Below are 19,735 nucleotides of genomic sequence, written 5' to 3' on the forward strand. Positions count from 1 at the left end.
TTAGAAATATATGATTATGTTTTTTGTTAAACGATCAACATTTTTTAAAATGCTTGACTAACATTTTTGTAAATACATGATCACCCTTTTTTCATACATATTATATATTTTTTGAATACATTTTTCATATACAGAAGATGCATTTTTCTATACACATTTAACATTTTGCAAATGGTATATTAATATTTTTCAAATTGTTATGTAGAGTGTACCCATAAGCCCAGTGATGCCTTGCCCAGCCAGCAGTTGAGGCCTGGACCTACAAAGAAAAATAATGCTGCCCAATTGAAAAGAATCAAATAAATGTTGTCATGCTTGGCCCATATAAAGACGAAAAGAATGCGATCGGTCTGCAATAGCTACAGCTAGGCGCTAACCTAATCCCTAACCCTAAAGAAAGGCTGACCTAATCCCCGATCAAACCGGCACGCGAGCATGCCGCGGCGCCGCCGCACATCACCTTCCGGCGAGCGCACACGCGCCACCGCGGCGCCGACCTCTGGTGCCCTATGCTCCTCCTCCGACGCCGCCAAGTCCTCCACGGCAACCCCGTACCCCTCTCTGTCGTCGCCGACTCCCTCGGTCGACACCCTGCACTGTTGTACGGTAAGTCCATCAAGCAAGCTAGCTCAGTGGCGGAGCCAGGAAAAATGTATAACACGGGCCGACTGAAGGCAGCAACACTTCCGTACAAATTTTTGGTCAAAAAAAAACAGTGAAGCAGGTGTAATAGCATATTTTTCATTCATTACACCACCATTCACCGTTGATACAAGAGGATATGCAATTTTTCAATTGTACGTCACACAAAAGAAAAATCTAGATAATAGAAGATAGAGAAACTAACTTGCTCCGGGCCTTCAACTAAATGGCACTCGACGTGATGGTTCATCGAACTCATCTATAATTGCATCTGTTGATATTCCAACAGCAATCTCCTTTTCAATATAAATTAGCAAGCAGTCCCTTAGAAATCCATCTTCCATTTTATTCCGAAGCCTTGTCTTCACAAGTTTCATGGCAGAAAATGCACGTTCTGTCATTGCCGTTGAAACCGGTAAAGTAAGAACAAGCCAAATGCGTCTGCACATTAAGAAGTAGTTGGAATTTTTAGCAATGAATAAATCAACCAATACAGGAACAGAGAACATTAGATACCTGTCAATCAAGTAATATTCATCTGATTTTCCACTAGATGCAAGTCGTTGACAAAGTTCTGATATAGTTGTCAAATTCTGAAACTTTGGGCTTGTGGGTACAATATTTTCGTAATGTCGTAACTGACATCTTAGATTATTCATTTCTTGTTCTTTAAAATCAGCAGGATAGAACTTTGAAGCCAGAGAACATATATTATATATGTTAAATGAACGGAATGAATCTTTTGGGTCCAAGGAAGTACACAGGATGAGAAGCTCTGTTGCTTGTTTGTTGAATCTACAATTCAGCTCTTGTGCTTGCTGATCAACAGCAACCATGAAAATGTCACAGCGATAATGGTGCTCAACTGTAGTCTCATCCTCCGCACGAGAATTAATGAAATCCACATATAACTCACTGAAATGTGGTGTTTCTTCTACTTGTTCTTGTTCATCTACTTGCTCTTCTTCATCTACCAAGGGAGGGGCATCAACCAAATTAATCTGTTCTGGAACATCATCAGTTCTTCTTTTCTTCTCAAAAAAAGAATGCAGTGTTGCAAGCTTTCTTTTATTTTTGGCCATGGAGACAACCGATTACCCTAGAAAAATTAAACACAGACCACTATAAGACTATCCAATTTAGAGAATTGAAAAGCCAAACAAAAATTATAGAACAAATTTCAGATCTGAGAGACAGAGAAAGGGAGATCTCAAATCAAGAATATATACCTCTTCTTGTGTGCTTGCAGCGGCTTGAAGAAAGATGAGTCGTCCAGCCGGCCGGCGGAGCTGCAATAGTTACAGGAGAGAGCAACTAGAAAGATTTAGGAGATTTGGGGGCTAGTGGTTTGTCTCCATGGATGAGCAGAGCAAAGGGGGACCAAGGAAAGGGAAAGGTGGGAAGAGGAATCACGTGTGGTTGGAAGACGAGGGTGGCTTTGCCTCTTTGTGTTTGGGATTAGCTTTTGGGAATTGGGATAGAATAACACTAGAGAAAAATCAAGCCTTGTACAGGATTCATTGTGCCACTTTTGCTGTTGCTCATCGGTTAGGGAGGGCCACAAGGCCCAGAACAGCATAACACACAACTTCTGAAACAAAAAATCGCTGCTCTAAATTTTTTTTTGGCATGTTGGCCCGGGCCTTGGCCCTTGCCGGTCCCCTGCTGTCTCCGTCGTTGAGCTAGCTTATGCATGTTCATGCAGATCTTATGAAAACCGAAGCCAGTCCTAGTATTCCCGTTCACAGATTCTGTTAATTAATTGCACAAACTTTGTTCTGCTTAGCTTTGACAACTGTAGCCTGGGTGACCTACAACTTGATACACTATTTAGCAAAGCTTGGCAGGTCAATTGGTTGGTGTGTGATGTTTCTAATTTGCTTATATTGGAACTTTGCCCTAATGGTAAAAAAAATCTTTGGGCACTAACACCCAGGATATATTTTTATAAAAGGAGCCCATTTGGATGAGGCGCCAGAAATCCGCTCCCGATGAGAGTCTAACCCTGCCCGCAAGGTGCGCCATTGCAACCCTTGCCATCAGGCTACTGTAAGTTCTCTTGTCCTAACGGTTTCACAATGCACTAGTAGTAGTATAGGAGTAGTACAGTAGTACAAGACTTTCAGGGGCCAAGTCACCGACTTCGAACTAGGGCCCTCGAAAACTTAGAGCCGACCCTATGATCAAATATAAAACCTCGTGGTTTATCTTGCTTTTCAGTTTCCCATCCAGAGGGTCATTATTCGACCTCCGGATGTATTTGTATGTATGTAAACAATGTTAGTTAATACGATGCAGCGTTGTTTCTAAAATCAATTAAACAGGCGGTTTACTATTTTTTTTTCTTTCTCTTTTTACCAGTAGTAAGCGCGCACAACGCACGTATCATAATTTATAATAAAAATAAATATTTTGAATCTTATTCCTCTGTAGTGAGTTTTTCTTTTGAACCCTCTAAATGTGTCTCATGCTCAACGATGTGAGCTCGCGTGTAACACATGATAACACACATGTCTATACATAGAATTAATGATCACATAAATGTATTATAATTAGTTACTAGTAAATGTGCACGTGCAACGCATGTAAAATTTTAGATTCAATTTGTTCTAGTTAGCAATCTTCCTGTCTGCACCATGCAAAAAAGTCCAAGTGGCTCATAGTCTTTCAAACATAATTTAGTATTACTTGACGCACAATTCTCAGTGCAAATTATAAATAATGTATGCGGGCATCAACAGAAAACCTAGACAAGCATGAATAACAGATATTTCAGCAAGCAACACTTGCCCTTGAGAGAAGGCTATACAACTGTAGCTTGGGTGACCTACAACTTGATACACTCTGTTAATTTGCTTGTATTGGAAGTTTGCCCTAATGGTTTTAAACAAGAGATCTTTGGGCACTAACACCCATGCTATATTTTGTATAGAAGAAGTCCACTCAGGTGAGGCGTCAGAAATCCGCTCCCGACGGGAGTTGAACCCTGGCCGCAAGGTGCACCACTGCAACCCTTGCCGTTAGGCTACTGTCAAGTTCTGTTGCCCTAATTGTTTCACAATGCACTACTAGTAGTATAGTAGTACACAACTTTAAGGGGCCAAGTCACCGACTTCGACCTAGGGCCCTCGAAAACATAGAACCGATTCTAACATCAAATATAAAAGCTTGTAGTTTATTATACATTTTATTTTCTCACCCGGAGGGTCATCATATATGGCTTATTTGACCTCCGGGTGTATTTTGTATGTATGTAAACAATGTTACCTAATACGATGCAACATTGTTTATAAAATCAATTAGGTGGTTTACTGTTCCTCTTATTTTCTTTTTACGACTAGTAAGTGTGCACAACGCATGTATCATAATTTATAATAAAAATAACTATATTTATAATCTTATTTCTCTGTAGCGAGTTTCCTTACTGAGCCATCTAAATGACTCTCATGCCCAACGATGTGAGTACGCGTGTAAACATGATCAACACACATGTCTTTACAATTTACATAAAATTAATGATCACATAAATGTATTATAATTACTCCCTCCGTCCGGGTTTATTAGGCCTAAAGACAACTTCTTTTAGACAAGACACATAGTAATTTGCTCACATTAATTCTTTCATTCTACTCTCAATGCACTCTCTCACATGCATGCAGCCAATGAAAATATATGCATGAAGTGTATTAATTTCCCAGCCATGGCATCAACAACAATGACTTTCAATACAACCAATGAAATGGTTGCATGCATGCATCTTTCCAAAGCAAGGCCTTATAAAAAGGGACACGCTTGTGATGCTGAGAGGCCTAATAAACCCGGACGGAGGGAGTACTTATAAAATTTTAAGAAACAACTAAGCAACGTTATCTACTATTTATTCTTTGATGATAATTTTCTCTTGAAGATCCATCTGTTGATGCGGTCTATAATGCTTCGTTCCATGGTTGGTATATTGTTTAGAGCTTCATTCCCTTCATACTTCAAAATAATACCAAAAATCGCCTATTTGGTTCAAAACCATCCTACATATGTATTATGCAACATTATTATAAAAAATCATGCGTAACATGTATAGAAATGAGCATGGTGTAAATACTCACCCTAGTTACTGAAAAATATAGAGTTCCATCGTGCCATAAGTGCATGAAATTAAAAACCAAATAATCCGACAGAGCACTATATTTATGAAATGTTACATTTGCGCGTTGCATGAATCAGTTATGATGCATTGACAAGTTCATACTCATATTTGTTTATCGGAACAACATAACTTTGCACCCCCAGTTAAAGACGCCGTTCTTTAATGCAAGGTTTGCAACTTGGAGCACAATGCTTACATCGTTGATCATAGTTGTAAGTATATTTTTTCTATAGTAGGTATTGAAAGTGGGTCCAAAATACGGACAATTTTTTTATTTTGATCCAAGACGAACAATAGAAATAGCCCAAAAATATCCTAAGAAAATAAAATCTGCAACGATGCATACATTTAGAAATACATCAATCATTAAGACCAAATAAATCACTCTTAGTAATGAAGAATTAAAATCCTACGATATCACATTCTGAGATGTGATACTCATTGCTATCAGGCCAACTATTAAACAACTGTGAAAACCTAGAAATGTCTATACTGACACGACCACTTGGTCTTATGCATAGTGGGACATCAATTAAAATAATAATAAAAAAACATTAGTAATATGACGCAAAATGTAATATCTGATTATAGTAACTTACACGGAAGTTCAGATCCATGTAGTGAACTGGAATGTCTCTTACAAGCTGGATGTCGTAACACGCTAATTTCCGCACAACCATATTAAAGCAATTAACATTCATATATTCATCATTTTTTAATATGTTTCTTATTTGTCTCAAATTTAAACTAATATGTTGATATAGGTGTTTACTGAGATCACAATTGGTTAGTTTAAATTTGAGAGAAATAAGGAACATATTAAAGACTGATGAATACATGGATGTTGATTGTTTTAATATATTTGTTCGAATACTAGTGTGCCATGACATATAGCTTGTTAGAGACATTCCGGTTCACCACATTGATCTAAACTCCCGTGTATGTTACTATAATCATACATTACAGTTTGCCTCATACTAGTAATGTTTTCTTATTAGTATTTTAGTCGATGTCCCATTGTGCACGAGACCCAAGTCGTCATGATAATATGGATGTTGCTAGATGGGCACAGTTGTTCGATAATTGGCGTGATAGCAATGAGTACCATATCTCAGAATACGACATGGTAAAATTCTAACTCTTTGTTACCAAGAATGGTTTGTTTGACCTCATGATTAATATATTTCCAAATCTACGCATTGTTGGGCTATTCATATTGCTTGTCTTGGATCAAAATAAAAAAAATTGTCTCTATTTTGGACTCGCTTTCAATACATATTTTGGGAAGAATACGCTTAAAATTATGGTCAACAATGTAAACCTTGCGCTCCAAATTGCAAATCATGAATTGAATGATGACGTCTTTAAATGGGGATGCAAAGTATACATGTTGTTTAGACAAACTCATACGGGTATGATTCTTGTCATTGCATCACATTCTGAATTGATTCATTCAACAAAATGTATTTCATACATGCAGTGCTCTGTTGGGTTATTTGCTTTTTAATTTCATGTACTCATGGCACGATGGAGTGCTATATTTTCCAATACCCAAGGTGAGTATTTACACCATGTTCATTTGCATACATATTGCACATGGATTTTTATTACATATTTTGTTACATATGTGTGATGGCTTTGAACTGAGAAGATGATTTTATTACATATTTATGACAGTATAACCGAGCCTAAAGCGAGCGCTCTCAGGCCCTCAACGTTTTTGGCCGTCGGATTCGTGTTAGATTAGTTTCTGGCCATCAGATCTTTCTCTAACAATAGTTTATCGCGATCTGAGCTGGCTTTCCTAACAGGCCGCTACTCTGGGGACTTTTTTGAAGGCCTGTGATTGATTGGGCTCCCATGGGGTGCTATGAAAGCCCAATTAGTTACGGACAGATCCATAGCTGCGCTCCTAAAAGAAAACCGTTCGCTCGAGGGAGCGGGTCGATACGGAGGATGCGCCGACGCGGGCGGTCTGCCTCCATCCAGCTGACGCACAGGTGGGGATCAAGCCTAGGCGCCGTTCGCGAGGGATTCCGGCGAGTGAGCGGATCGACCTGAGGCCAGGTATCCAGCCCGGATCTACGGTGAAAGGCGAAGCGGTGGTGCGGCTATTCGGTGAAGTTGATCCGTCGGGTTGAAGGCAATCAATCATTAGTTTCTGTAAGCCTTTATGGCAATTGATTTGCTCCATTCACGGGCAGCGATCAATGGAGTACATTACCATTTTTCCAACTTGCAGCTGCTTCAGTACATGCGCCTGTATATACATGTATGCTTCCTCTCATGACGCTTCCGTCCCTCAGACCTTCCAGCAGCTATGATTTCCAGATAGCTTTCCCCTCTATCTAAAATTTTCTTTCCCCTGTCATGCTCTCTTTTGACCCAATGATTCCGTTGTGCTAATGTCTTTCCAATTTCAGATCTGTATAGGTATTGTTTTTCCTGGTTCTTTGGAAAAATGTTGGATTCTGATTCTCGTATTTTGGTTCGAGGATTTAGGGTTTGACTATCTGCAATTTCTGCTGGCCAGGTAAATTAGTTCCGTGAATATGTGTGTTCTCAGCTGAACTGGACAGCACGGTGTGTGTTGTTATGTGTGTTCAGTCAGCTGAACCAGACAGCGCGGTGCACACTGTTTCTCTGATTCCATAACATTGAGTAACCAACTATTATCTTGATTTATCTGTACCCTATGGTGCTCAGGACATACCCAATACAAGCCTTGCTGCTCTGATAGTAAAACGGATTTGTTACTTCTCCATTTTATTGTTTTGACTCTAACATAGTTGTGTCCCTAATTGTGTTTTATTCCAGGTTGACGCACCTATCCTTATTTTGTTTTCTGTTAGCTACAATATTACTCCCATTAAAATATAAAGAAGTCACACTTGCTGGTGCTATGTCATTTGAGATGGCTGTAAACTGACGCAATCATGCTCCTTTCACTCCATCTAAGATAAATGAGATGACCGTGTACACATCAGTCCAGATTCAGCATTTGGATCTGACATAGGGAACAGATGAAGTCTGCAATTAGTGCCAGATGGTTAGTCAAGGGACTTCATCTGATCCTTAGGGCACCTCTAGAATTTCAACCTTTCTAATCTTACACTAATTTGACATGTACTGATAATGTACTATTTTTTCCTCTTCCAAGACATGAAAATATGATTTACTTTGGCTGAAATCATGGAGATATGCCCTACTTTTATTAGCCAATTCGGTGTTGTTGATAGCTATCAAATAGCACAACATTTGTAGTGTCATATTTTTTTCCTGTCATTTTTTATTATTCTAAACAGGCTCTTGTTATTCAATATCTATCTTCAGATTTGGAAGCTCTTCAATATTATGCTGGTTACCTCTGTTCGTTCTGCCCTCAGAGTCTTAGACTGTTCAACTAGTGTTTTTTGTTTAGCGGGTCAGTTCAACTAAGGTATTTTCAATTAATAATGTTGCATCATATCTAAACGGTCCCTATATGGATATATCTACACAATATCTTTAAATGTACAAGTTGCTAAATATTTGTTACTTGTTATGAAATAACATAGGTTGCTCTCCTGTCCTGCAAGATTTTGGACAATCAAGACTGACCATGCCTCCACTATAGTCACTCTATTGGACGTAATTTATATCTTTTAAATGTAGACCAGTTAATGTCAGTTTAACTTGTACTTATATCTTAAAAAAATATGGATTAGTTCATGCAATTTCAACGTCCATGTTTTGTGCATATACATATTTAAATATCTCTATCATTCTATCGCCAAAATAGAAGGGCGCGGCAACGCGCGCCTACCATGATCTAGTTTTGAAGTATGAAGGAAATGAAGCTCTAAGCGATTAATATCCCAGCCATGGAATGAAGCATTATATAATCAATACCGGATAATTTGCTTAGTTGTTGTTTTTAAACATTTTAATAACTAATTGTAGTACATTTATGTGATTTTGAATTTTATGTGACGACATGTGTGTGGATCATGTGTTACTTACATCCTCACACCGTTGGGCTTGACACATATTTAAATGGCTCAGTAAAATAAACTCGATACAGAGTAATAATATTCAAAATAGATGTTTTTATTATAGATTGTGATAGAGATAATAAAATTTAAAATAGATTTTTTACTATAGATTATGATACATGCGTTACACGTGCACGCTTGTATGTTTAAAAATTGTCACTTAAATGCAACATTGTTTCTAAAAATTAATAAATAAGCAGGTGGTTTACAATTCCTTTCCTTTTCTTTTCTGTGAAAAATTCTTTTGTTTGGGAAAACGATTAAGGTCGTGGTTATGTGGCTAACGTTTGCTGGGGATGAATTGCCAGCGAACGCCCTACTTTGTTATGACGAAATAACAAAAATTGCCATGTGTTTTGAGGAAAATGCCATACACAGAATGTGATATTGCCATTTATAGGAAAGAATTGCCAGCGATTTTGATTTTTTTTTGCCATCCAATGGCTTTGGGGGAGGTTTCCCCATTAGCATTTCCGACGATGAAAGTCTCTAAAACAGCCATGCCAGAGTGTGCTAGACTGGAGGGAGGGGCAAGCAGACTGACCTCGCTGCGGGCGAGGGTTAGAGCATCTCCAGCCACGTCCTCAACAGGTCCTCTCGGGTCACTTTTTCGGTGCCAGCGCAGAAAAAATGGCCCAGTCGCGACCCCAGGAGCCCGTTTTCCGCCGGACTGGACCGAAATTGACGCCGGCGTACCCAACTAGAACCCGACGTGCTGGGGGTCGCCTGGGGGCGCCGGACGGACCGTTTTTGGCGCGAATTGTGATGGACCCTCCCTGTCAGCGACGCACCGCTTCGTCGTACACATCGCCTTGTTTCCCGCGGGAATCAATGCCAACTGACGCGCTGCCGCGCCGTCGCCTCCATTGATGCCGCGCCTGGCGCGATGCAGCACGCCGGTCAGCATGCCCATTAATGCCGCGCAGTGAAGCGTCGCGTCGCCCAGCGCCATGGTCGCCCGCCACGAGTCGCCTGGCATGCGCCTCCGCCACCCTTGCTCCGGCTATAAAAGCCGGACTCCTCGTCGGTGAACGCCGCACCGCAGCAAAAAATCGCCCCCCTCCCCCGCTCGCACACTCCACACGCCCGCCGACGAGCAATGGCAGCGTGGTATCCAGGCGACTCCGCGGCGATGAACGGCTTCGGCCGCCGCCACCTCCACAAGTGGGAGGTGCGCCTCCTTTTTGAGGCCGACTACCCGGCTCCCCCGGACATGAGGGTGCCGGGCGCATGGCGCTTGAGCGCCGGCGGCGTGCCGGTGCCACCCGCTCCCACCGGGGCGGACAGGCGGGCAGAGATCGCCCGCATTAGGTCGTCGCTGACGGAGGAGCAGCGGCGAACGCCGACGTACTCCCCCGACAACAACGCGTTCTGGACGATCTACTTCGACCGCCGCCGTGACGGCCTGATCGCCTCCACCAACAGCGTCGTGCCTCGCGGCCGCCACAACACCGAAGGGCGGGGCGAGTGGTGGGGGGTGCCCGGCCGCACCCTCGAGAACGTCCTCGACTACATCGAGGTCAGCAACACGCCGCGCCTCGAGTACCCCGCCCCCGCTCCCCCATCCTTCTCTCGCCGCCGTGGCAGCTCGTGGACGCCGCGGCGGTTGTCGGACGCGACGACCTCCTCCTCCTCCTCGGGCGGCTCGCCGGCGGCCTTCGCCGTCAAGCTCGAGCCGCAGGACACGGCGGGGGAGTCCCCGCTAGGGTGCCACAGCCGCAGCGGCGCCCTAACCATCCCCGAGGAAGGCCGTGGTGGTCGCCTGCGCCTCGTCCGGCCAAAAACCGAGCCGGAGCCTCCCCTGCTCCCGGTGAAGCCGGAGCACCTCGCGATGGCCGCCGCCGACGAGACGGCCATGAAGTGGGCGAGGGAGGAGTACGTCCGTGAGCAGGTGGCTCGCCAGCGCCGCGCCATCGAGGAACTCAAGGCACGCCACCATAGCCCCGTCCGCGAGGTGGACAGCGTCGTCTACCTTGACAGCGACGAGGAGGAGGCCGGGCCATCCTGCGTCGGCGACCATGGGCAGGGCTGCAGCAGGGACGGCGGCGGGTGGTAGGGCGAGGACGACGAGAAAGACGACGACGACACCGACTTTTACAAGCGCCTAGGCATGTAGAAGCCGGACGGCGGCAAGGACGGCGTAGCTAGGCCGTGTTTGTTTTTTTATTTATTTTTTGTACAAATTTGAACGAATGTCGCCGAGTTTGGATGAATTTCGACGAGTCTATGCCAAAAAAACGCCGAATAGATTTAGCTCTGGTGTCGACCTGGGGGCGACGACTGGGAATGCAGTCGCCCCCACGCAGAAAATCTCACTGGCTCGCCCCCAGGACGCGTTTTTTCGGCGTCCTGGGGGGCCGAACTCGGCTGGAGATGCTCTTATTAGTGCCAGGAGAATGCTTCGTCTCCGGCCAAGCCCCCCTGCCACCTGCTATACATCGACTGCCCTGCCCATCGACTGGACTGCCCTGCCCAGCGGCTACACTGAATTCCAGTCCATCGATGTTAACTGAATTTGGTTCACAAAAGTTTGAGCACATACTGAACTGAAATTTCCAGCGTACTTGTTACCACAGATGCTTGGCACCTGGAATGGTCGAAAAGAGATGGAGCACTCCTGATCAATTAGTACACGAAAGAGTTTGTGTACAGAGAGATGGAAAATAATTTATCCTGGTAATATTGCTGCTCTTTTGGATTCATGGATGCTCTATCAAATTAATTTTCTTTTCGATCTCTGTATGCATATAGCTTAGTTTGCTGCTAGCGAGTTTATCTACTGCACTCCTCAGGCTTATCTGAATGTATACGTACTAATTAACAGTGGGTGTTTTAAAAACCATTAGATTCCATGCTAACCCATGTACACTGTATGTGCATATGCTTAAATTATAAAAATCTTGCCATCCATGTAACCCTGGGAATAGTTTGGACTGAAACTAAAGTTTCAGTTTAGTTTTTCTATTGGATTGTAATGGATTGGATTGAATGGATTGAATGGATGATCCATGCCATTTCCAAACCTTCAGAATCTCTATATCTTCTCCTAGAGAATATCTTGGTAAAAACAGAGCAGAAAGAGAGCCACATTGGGTGTATGCAAAAACTTGTCCACAAACCAAAAAGTCGTCCTTATATGGGCTGCCCTTATACTTAGAACGTGGCAGTTGTCCATAAGCTATAAAGCTCAAGGGCAGCCCTTGAGCTTATTTTAGGTCCAAAGCGTATATGGCTATATACTCCAAAGCAGGAGTACTAGGTTGCACATGCCCTGTTGCAGGCTTGAAGCCATTGCTCTGTGTCACCGTGTATGAACTGCCAGCACAGAGGCCTGTAAGTGATAGAGCACAATATGAACTATGAACGTTAGATGTGCACGCCACGCAGGCACAAATGTTTTGAAATAATGCAGCATGCTGCAAAATAATTGAGCTTCAGCCAGGATAGGCCTAACATCGACTTGACTTGCAGGTTCACTGGCTGGCTCTTGAGATGACTTCAACAAGAAGACTAGCTTGCATTCCCTACTTCCACCTTGATGAGCAAACCGAAGACGATATCATTTGGAAGCATGCGAACGATGGGATATACACGGCGAGCACCGCCTACAAAGCTCAATTTCTCGGCCTGACCCTGTCCCCCATGGACCGCATGGTCTGGAAGGCTTGGGCACCTCCAAAGGTTAATTTCTTTGCTTGGTTGGCTCTGCAAGATAGGATTTGGACCGCCGATCTCTTGGAGAAGAGTGGTTGGCCAAACTGTGGCCCTTGCCCGCTTTGTAAAAGGGAACAAGAAACAAGGATACACCTCTTTGTCAAGTGTCGCTACACGCTTAGACTCTGGAGATCAATCATTGAGAAGCTTGGGCTCGTGCACATGAACACCTTCGAATGGCAGTTAGATGAATCTGCCATTGAGTGGTGGCAGAAAAGAACCGACGACAGCAACCCTCCCGGATCCTGATCTTGTACTTGAGCTCAAACTCGGTCATCTCTTTCTTCTTCTCCAGAGTCTCCTTCATGCGAGCCACCACCTCTTCAAGGCCCTCCTTGTTCCAGTGCACGGCGGGAAACACTTCCTTGATGGTCCTCTCGACCAAGACTCGGCCAGTCATTCTTTAGCAACGCCTCGTGGGGTCCAAGGGCTCTATGGCGCCAATCACAAGAGAGTGCTCACTGACTTCCATCTCTAGCTCTGTGATCTTGGTGTAGATCTGGTTCATGTCATGTCAATGTGCCTGTTCGCACAAGTATTTGCAACTACTTGCTCGTTTATGGGTTCTTTTGCTATCACCACCTTGTTTGCTTGCTATTTTCCTTGTGATGATGCACTACAGAAAATAAAGAAACCCGCTGAGAGAAAATGAAATTATTTTTACATTCAAAACTAGAAGAGTGATGGATCTGCTACCTCGTGCGGTTTTAGAAGTGTTGAATCCCTGTCACTCGGAACCATGGGGCAAGTCTTTTGCATGAGTGTGACTAACATAACCTGTCCAAGAATTGATAGACCACACCATCGCACCCCCACAGACGTCACCAGAAACAAAACCAAAGATACTCAACCACCCCGAGTGGTAACAATGAGGCGCTAGGCTTTACTCTAGAGAGTTGGGAGCGATAATGTTGGAGTAGAAATTAAGAACCTTGGCATTGTACTTGGACGGGCCATGTCTCCCGAACATTGTCTACCTATACCGTCCAGACCACCTGAACACATTTTCTCAAGGCAGCAGTCATCCAACACCACACATGGTAGCACTATTCGCAAGTCACCGCCGCACTCATCACTCGGGCCCATTGTACCATTTTTATTTTTGCAAAGACTTGCTTATCAGTTTGTTAACCCGGCATTCGAGCCAATACACAGTTCTTTAGGTATCATTGATATAAACCATTTTCTTGTTGCAAACTCCAAATAACATAAAATAATATTGTATAATATTGTGAAATTATAAACATATCATATTTGTATCTTACAAATTTATTATGCAACAAACACAATCCGAGACCTTTGAATTAAAATACAATGAATTACAAAAGAAAAAATAATATATAATCCCGTTCAGAAGGGATTTCACAAATATTTAAAGTCCACACTGTAGTCCTACAATGAGTTATCCAAATGTCAAAAGCTGAATCTAAAAGATAAGTATGACATATTTCTTACAATTAATATTTTCACACATTTTTGTACTAAAGTTTTATATTTATTTTAAATTATTTTTAACATAACAATACGTTTAATATTCTATTTTCCGGTAGGCATGGTGACCGCAAAAAATATTTATAATGTTGTTTGTTATTGAATTGTAATATATTAATTTTTTGTTTTGCTAAATTTAAGCTCTATAATGTAACAAATATTTTATTCGAATCATTTGCTCTTTTTTATTAGTTGTGCCATATAAAAGAAAATTGCTTCTATTAGATTTATAATTGTAGGATGTAAAACGTTATATTTCAGTCATGTTTCGACAGTTGCATAAATTATCGTGCATACAAAAAAAATTCTATGTAGATGTGTTTCTATATATTTTAATATCATAATATCATGGTAGAGATCTCTAGAGAGTACATGCTAACAAATATTCCTTCAAGACTATTATTAAATATCATAATATAATAGTGGCTTCTAGTGCATTATTATATACTTTTTTATATAAACTTCAAGAGTATAACTTAAATTGTTGGAAAATGTGTCGCGGGTTGAGGTCAATCATATGTTGTCAACCTATATGCTATGCAAACAGGCTCATCATACTCCTTCACTCCTCCCCACGAGGCAACCCTAAGGCGATTAGGTTTTCTCCTCCTCTTGTCACCGTCACCATCGGTCGACCCACCCCCTATAGCCCTTAGGCAGTGGAGGTCCAGAGAACCTCACCATGCCGTCGACGGGAAGGCCCCCGGCTGGTTGCAGACACGTGCCATGCATGACGCCGCTATTGAAGATGACCTGTACTTGCTGTCCCAGTTGTCATCTTCGAATATAATGACTTTCAAAGGGTACGAGATAAATGGGAATACATTTTACACGATCGCCCAAGATAAGAAGAGCACCAACCAAAACAGTGCTGTCCACTTTGATGCAGCAACCAAGACAGGAAAGGAAACATATTATGGTTACATAGAGGACATATGGGAACTTGACTATGGACGTGGTTTGAAGGTCCCTTTGTTTCGGTGCAAATGGGTCAATATGATACGAGGCGGGGTAATGGAAGACCCGCAGTACGGAATGACAACAGTGGATCTCAACAATCTTGCGTATGCAGACGAACAATTCGTCCTAACCAATAACTTGGCACAGGTTTTCTATGTGAAGGACATGTCTACCAAGCCGAGAAAAAGAAAAGATAAGGAAGCGAATGCATCATACGATGAGCCAAAGCACCACATAGTTCTTTTTGGGAAGAGAAACATCGTGGGAGTGGATGACAAGACAGACATGTCAGAAGATTATGAAAAGTTTGATGAAATTGCTTCATTCACAGTGAATATTGACCTGAGCATCCAGTTAAATGATGAAGATTTTCCATGGTTACGGCGCAAAGGGACACACGCGAAGAAAAAGTTTCACACCCAAATATCTGGGATGTGATCGGCTTTATTATCATCACTTTCTTATGAGTTTCACACTCAGGAGGGAATCTCTGTAATAGTTAGGATAGTTATATGTTTTGGCATTTGAAACGCGAAGAAATTTTATGTGCAAACAAATTCTTTCATGTATTTACTGATTTTTTTAGCTAAGTGACCCTGAAATTGAAAAACACTTCAAATGAACTCCGAAAAGGTTGAAAGTTGGGATGGTATCATAATTTCACCCACATAGCATGTGCAAAAAAAATAGAGAGGGTTACGGTAAAAACTGGATGCACTTCGTGTACAAAATGGACAATCTCTTTCGAAGTATCAGGGTTTCAAACAAAAACTCATCTGTTACAAAGACATTTCATTTTTTAAATAACCTAAGTATTACCAAATTGAATATAATGATAACACACACTAATATTAAACATAAGAAAAAAGAATCACTGAAAAATCTATTTTTAAAGTTAAGTTCTTCACAAACTAGTGATTCACACAAATTTCAAATAATTCAAAATTTAAACTATTCAAATTTGAAAACTACCGGCACTAACAGAAAGTTTGTAATTTTTTGTACCTAAAGCAAAAATATTCACAAAGAAACTCTAAATACAGAAAAATACAACTAATAAATAAATAAAACAAAATAAATAAAGTAGAAAAGAAAAAACTAAATTAAAAAACCCACCTACTGGGACACAACGGCCTGCATACGACTAGAAACCCATATTCTACCTGGGCCAGGATGCAGGCCCGCTTGACCAGTAGGCCCAACAGGGCATCACAACAGAGGTAGGCCTAGAAGACCTGCTTTAGAGAGGAACTCGAGACAGCATCAGCAGCGGGGCTTATAAGCAGGTGCGAGCGCCCCTCGGCTAGCGAGGTGGGACTAAACTTGTGTGCCCCTCGCCTGGTAGCGCACCCCCTTTAGTACCAGGTCGTGGCTCCAACCAGTACTAAAGGGGGGGTATTTAGTACTGGTTGGAGCCACCACCCGATACTAAAGGACTGCCCTTCCCGCCGCTTGGCATGGCCAAAAAAGGCCTTTAGTACCGGTTGGTGGCTCCAACCGGTACTAAAGGTGCCTCCTATATAAGAAACCGTTCGAAAAATTTCAGTTTCTCATCTCCCACTTCTCTCTTCCGCCGCCCCTGTCGCGCGCCCTCCCCGTCGACTCCGCGCCGCCCCCGTCCTCGTCGCGTCGTCCCCGTCGACTCTGCGCCGCCCCCGTCGTCGGCCCGTCGTCGGCCCGTCGCCGTCGCCGTCGCCTTGGATCAATCGACCTTGCCTCGCCGTGGCCGTCGCCTTGGATCCATCGACCTCGCCTCGACCTCGCCCGCACGTGCTGTGAGCCCCTCCCCCGGCCTCTCTCCTCCCTCCATTCGATCTAAGCCACCGCGCCGCTGGCGCCGGCCGTAGGTCCTGCACACACGCGCGCGCGCACACACACACACACACACACACACTACACGCGCGCGCACGCACACACACTACACACACAATTTTTCTGTTTTTAGTTTTTAGTTTTTTCTGTTTTTCTGTATTTCATACAAAGTTTTAGATGAATTAATTAATTAGATTAGATTAATGTCAAATAGTATATGGAAATATTAGTTATAATATATATATATATATATATATATAATGTCAAAGTTTTTTTTTCTGTTTTTTATACAAATGTTAGTTATATAGAAATGTTAGAAATTTTAGAAATGTTAGTTTTAGCTAGATGAATTAGATTAATTTCAAATTGTTAGACGATGATCGATGTTTTCTTAGTTTCTTATATTTTTAGTTATAGAAATTTAGAATTTGTATATAAGAAATCACAATCCAATAATTTAAAAAAAATTACATTTGCATATAGTATTTGTTTTCGACGATGCCCGACCCGCATCCTCACCGTCGACCCGTTCATGACGACGTGCTGATTCAGAGGACCCATGTCCGGGACTGGGCTCCGCTGGGCTGGCACCGGGAGGTGCTACCTTCAGGGGCGCGCCCTTGGTGAGGAACCCGGCCCCGGGTCCCGTCGTCGACCCTGATCTCCTTTGGTGGCGTTCGCGTGGGCCATGTTCGGTGCAGAGGGAGCCGGCCCCGCCGAAGGTGGTGCCTCGTCGTGTCAGGGAGGAGGACGAGCACGTCCGTTGCTACATGGCTGCTATGGACATCAGGTTCTCCAATACCTGGCAGGTTCTTTGGGGAGATGACCGGAGCTACGATCCTGTGATGGTTCCTTCTCTTTGGGTGTCCACCGCCCACACCTCAGGAACCGCGAGTGGCATGCATATTATGTACTATGATTCAGTTTTTCCTTATTGATTGCATCCATGCATTGTAATTTGAATACTAAATTGTTTTATATTTCTTTTGGATTAGTTAAATAAAAGCTATGGCGGACAATACCGGCAGAGAGGGAGAAGAGACCCTGTTCGAGATCATACGCAGCCCTCGCGGGCCAGATGATCAGAATGAAGAAGATGACGGCTCCCAATATCTGAACAATACCGTGGAGGGTGATGATATGATATTCGATCGCGACGACTGAATTGATGAAGTCATGAACTATGATTATGATTATGATGACGCTGACAATTTTTATCTTGAAATAACAGAGACCGATGAGGTATATTTATATAAGCAGGCATCTGGTGATCATCACATGTTTTTAATGATTTGAAGATATATTAACGAATTGATCTTTCTTCTTTCAGCCCTCCGGATCGAGCAAATCTGCTTCTACAGGCAGCAGGACAGTGCGAGGCCCGGGCAAAAAGTTGAAGGAGGGCATAAAGTACAACATCGATGCCATCAAAACTAATGGCGAACCACTAGCGCCTAAGAACATTGCCAACAAGTTCGTTCGTCAGTGCGGAGTTCTTGTGAAGGACCAACTCCCGGTCTCCCTTCAAGAAGGGAAAGAGTCAGCAAAGAAACGTCCAGATCTTACTTGGGTCGACGACAGAGCAAAAAACACTTTGGGAATCTCTCATGGTACATTTCACCCTACCAGATCATTTCACTGATGCGGATGTGGAGAAAATCAAGGACGCTGCTCTTAGGAAGATGGCAATTGCATTCAACACCCACAAGAAAACTATATGGGCCAAGTACGTCGATGGAGGAAAGAAGACTCTAGAATTCAAGGGAACACTGGAGAAGCAAAGAGAACACTGGCCCACTTTCGTGAAATTCAAGGAATCAGAATTATCTAAGGAACGGTCGAGAAAAAACAAGGCCAATGCCGCAAAAAAGGAGCAGTCCCATAGGCTGGGGCCAGGTGGCTACGCGGTGGCAATGCCTAAGTGGGATAAGTCTGAGCAAGAAATGCTGGATGCACAGGTCACTCCAGTTACTAGGAGCTAGCCCCCAGGTGCAGAACTTGGTTCTATGCGCATGGGGGGCGTTGGACCCGAAGACAGGCCTGGTTTCGAAGAAGGCAAGTCTAAAAGGAGCCGCATATAAGTTACTTCAAGCAATAGAAGATGCTCGAAAGGGGGTGTTCACGCCCAACAGAGAGAACGACGAGCTTACGCGTGCCCTGGGAAATCTTGAACACCCGGGAAGAACACGAGGCAAGGGCGTTGTTCCGTGGTATGAGGGCTTTTCGGACTGGAACACCGACTACAGAAGTCGTGCAAGAAGGAAGATGGAGGAGGACAAGAAGAGGAAGCTGGCACTCAAATTCATGCTGAGAAGCAACGTGGGTTCCGCCTTGGGCAACGCACTGCTGGATAGATACCCTATGGATGACATCATGGAGAGCACTAACTGTGAGCTACACTTCAAAATTAAGAACATATCCATGAAAGTGGCGAACGCCATTGCTTATACAAATCCCCCCGAAGCAACCTTCCATTGCAACCCGATTCCAGCCAGTCGTGCTCATGTTGTGGTTGATGAGGTGGTGGACCAATATTCGGGGCTAGGGCTTGACATTCCTGGAGGTGATGAGGAGCACACACTGGGAGAGGCCAAACATCGTATCATCCTATGGAGAAAGGATTGCATCATCTTTCGAAGGCCACCGTCTTGATAACCCACAAGTATAGGGGATCGCAACAGTTTTCGATAAGTAAGAGTGTCGAACCCAACGAGGAGCTAAAGGTAGAACAAATATTCCCTCAAGTTCTATCGACCACCGATACAACTCTACGCACGCTTGACGTTCGCTTTACCTAGAACAAGTATGAAGCTAGAAGTACTTTGTAGGTGTTGTTGGATAGGTTTGCAAGATAATAAAGATTACGTAAATAAAAAGGAGGGGCTTTTTAAGTAAAGACACAATAAAGTAAATATAGAGAGTGTGGAAAAGTGGTGGT

The 19,735-nt window shown here is 43.2% G+C and overlaps 2 protein-coding genes across 2 annotated transcripts; one reads left to right on the forward strand and one right to left on the reverse strand.

The window, feature by feature from the left end:
• The first annotated feature begins 282 nt into the window (after nt 1–282).
• On the forward strand, nt 283–14,049 carry LOC147957254 (uncharacterized). The gene is made up of 2 exons (XM_087536212.1): nt 283–606; nt 12,292–14,049. The coding sequence occupies exons 1-2, from the start codon at nt 436–438 to the stop codon at nt 12,781–12,783; spliced, it is 663 nt and encodes a 220-aa protein (XP_087392338.1). The 5' UTR covers nt 283–435; the 3' UTR covers nt 12,784–14,049.
• LOC125523581 (uncharacterized) lies at nt 771–2,035 on the reverse strand. The gene is made up of 2 exons (XM_048688601.2): nt 1,872–2,035; nt 771–1,741 (listed from the first exon to the last, which is right to left on the reverse strand). The coding sequence occupies exon 2, from the start codon at nt 1,722–1,724 to the stop codon at nt 861–863; it is 864 nt and encodes a 287-aa protein (XP_048544558.1). The 5' UTR covers nt 1,725–1,741; nt 1,872–2,035; the 3' UTR covers nt 771–860.
• Nucleotides 14,050–19,735: the final 5,686 nt, after the last annotated feature.

Source organism: Triticum urartu, chromosome 7A, assembly GCF_056163025.1.
Source record: "Triticum urartu cultivar PI428250 chromosome 7A, HENAU_Tu73, whole genome shotgun sequence".
In the NCBI taxonomy this organism is placed as follows: domain Eukaryota; kingdom Viridiplantae; phylum Streptophyta; class Magnoliopsida; order Poales; family Poaceae; genus Triticum; species Triticum urartu.